The sequence below is a fragment of the Barbus barbus genome (genome assembly GCF_936440315.1).
Source record: "Barbus barbus genome assembly, chromosome: 3".
Classification (NCBI taxonomy): Eukaryota; Metazoa; Chordata; class Actinopteri; order Cypriniformes; family Cyprinidae; genus Barbus; species Barbus barbus.
The window spans coordinates 18,987,035-18,989,351 of NC_136731.1; the positions used below are offsets into that span (position 1 = coordinate 18,987,035).

At 35.2% G+C, this 2,317-nt stretch overlaps 1 protein-coding gene across 3 annotated transcripts in view; it reads left to right on the forward strand.

Moving 5' to 3' along the window:
- Positions 1-1,312, forward strand: part of LOC306855847 (dedicator of cytokinesis protein 7-like) — a 56,305-nt gene extending 54,993 nt beyond the window's left edge. For all 3 annotated transcript variants that reach the window (XR_013782963.1, XR_013782964.1, XM_079394765.1), the window contains one exon: positions 27-1,312. Coding sequence is in view for 1 of the 3 variants with exons in the window: in XM_079394765.1 (XP_079250891.1) it covers positions 27-69 (43 nt within the window). In the remaining 2 variants the exon portion in view is untranslated. The remainder of the gene's footprint in view (positions 1-26) is intronic.
- Positions 1,313-2,317: the final 1,005 nt, after the last annotated feature.

Here is a 2,317-nt window from a genome sequence, read left to right on the forward strand (position 1 = left end):
GGATCTGTTCTTGCTCCTCTTTACAGGAATTCTCTCAGTCGTTCCAGTTTTCGGCGGGTGGAGTGCTGAGGTGTGGCAGAGTCAAGCGCGGGTGAATGAAAAGCCAGACATGATCTCCCGCTCCATCATTCAACCCCCCAGCCACACACTAAAACACACTGCACAATCCTCTCTCAGGCACAAGCCCTCCTGAGCCAGTCTCTCTCTCTCGGAGCTTCAGTCTGTTTACTCTGAGAGGTTATCTGCTGTAAACAGAGTCATTATGATCTTCATTTGCACAGCAGCATAACCGGTCAAAGTAGTCATCAGTAGAGAAAAATGAGCTTCTTGCTCAACATCGGAGGTAATTTTAGGTTCTAACAAGCCCACAGCATTCAGATGCTCCTCTGCATTTCCTCCTTTTGTTTGTTTGTGCTCTTTCCCCGTCTCGTGCGCTTCTGTGAGTGTGAGAAAGAGGGCAACCATATGAGCCACAGTCCTTCCAGGCATTTGTGTGTGTGTGAATGTGTTGCCACATAAAACCTTGTAGTGCTGTTTGATTTATCTGCTTGCACTCAGTGGATTAAAGCATTTGTAAAGTGCTCTGTCTTTTTGAAGACTAACCACTGACAGACTAAGCCCAGAGACTGCCTTTGCTCAGAGGAGACGCATTTAATCTTTCACGTCATTTGCGCAAACTGTTTTTAAAACTTATTCTGGTCAAGCATTGATGCAGAAAAGCAAAAAAAAAAAAAAAAGCTGGATTTGTTTCAAGACTGTAGAATGTATATAGTGGCGATCCCTGGCTCGTTCTTTGGATGCGTGTCCCTTTAGGTAACGGAGGAAGCATAAGGCATTTAATATAGTGATTAACTGTGGAAAAAGTTCTGCACTGCACTAACAAAAGAGCACACTGATGTTCTGCACTGACGGTTTTCAGTTTTTATTGCCACTGCTGCACCCAATCCTACTTTTATTTTAATGTTCATGTTATTATAAATGCACAGTAATGTAATGTATACTATCCACGTTATGCACTAGTATGTAAACTGGAAAAAGGAGAATGATTTAGGTGTTGCCATTTTGGTTGTTGAATGTTGATAATGTCCTGAACTAGCAATTATTTTGCCTACCTACTATAGTTGGACTGCTGTAATATCTGTCTTGCACTATTTTAATGTTTGTATGACCTCTACTGCCTGTCTTGACACTATACTGTGCAAATTGCTGACCTAAATACTGTATTTTTAATAACCAAAATGATTTTTTTTTATTTGAATGTTTTTCCTTTTTCTTTTCAATTTAACTTTTTATATTAAAAGAAACTTCTCCTATTTTGTTTAACTGTAGCTTTATTTGTTTATTTATAGATGTATTTATACACGCATAGAATGTAAATAAACGTGTATTAATTTATTAATAGGACATATATTATTTACAGTATATTATCTGTATTGTAAATAATATTTTAATATTTTTAATGTTTAAATAAAGATGCACATTATTCGTAAATAATAAATATGTATTATGTATACTATTAATAAATAAAAACATCTTCAACGATGATTCACTGTATAGTAAATACATTTAAATAATATTTTGCGGTAATTTTAAAAAGATATTCATATTAAAAGCTGCAATAATATAGCTGTTGTATATTAAAAAGTGTATGTATACTGATATAGATATGCCTATTAAATGTGTATTATTTATAATACTTATTAGCTTTAAGCGTTTATGTATATTGATATAGATTCACACATATTAGGCTACATGTAAATATTAAATGTATATTATTTACACTTTATATACATTCTGTATTGTAAATAATATTTAAATATATATATATATTAATATACTAAGATGTTCAAATAGACGGTTGAAGATATTTCTTTAAACCCGTTTTTGAACCCTCTTTTCTTTTCACATGCAGCTTTTATTAATCTCCTCACAGCTTGATTGTCTGCTTTTCAAAGCGACCTCCATATGGTCAGCGTGCCATTGATATGTAACGAGACAAAGAATAAAACGCGCCTGTCCATCTGCGACCTAATAACAAATCAATATCATCTTAATGTCGCTTTACAGCGCATAATGGATGATGGGTTTCCTCATCGTTGCCATAGATCGGGACATAAGGCCATTATATGACCGCATGTCCCTGGAATATCGCTAATTACAGCGATTCAATGTAAATAGGAATTTAATGATTTCCGATATGTTCCCAGAGCGTCTATTTAATAATTATGAGCAAGCGTGTTGTTTCCCGCGTTTCTGAGCAATTGAGCATATTTGAGGAGGATTGTGGGGTTAAAGGAAGAGTGTCTCTTTAAGAGCG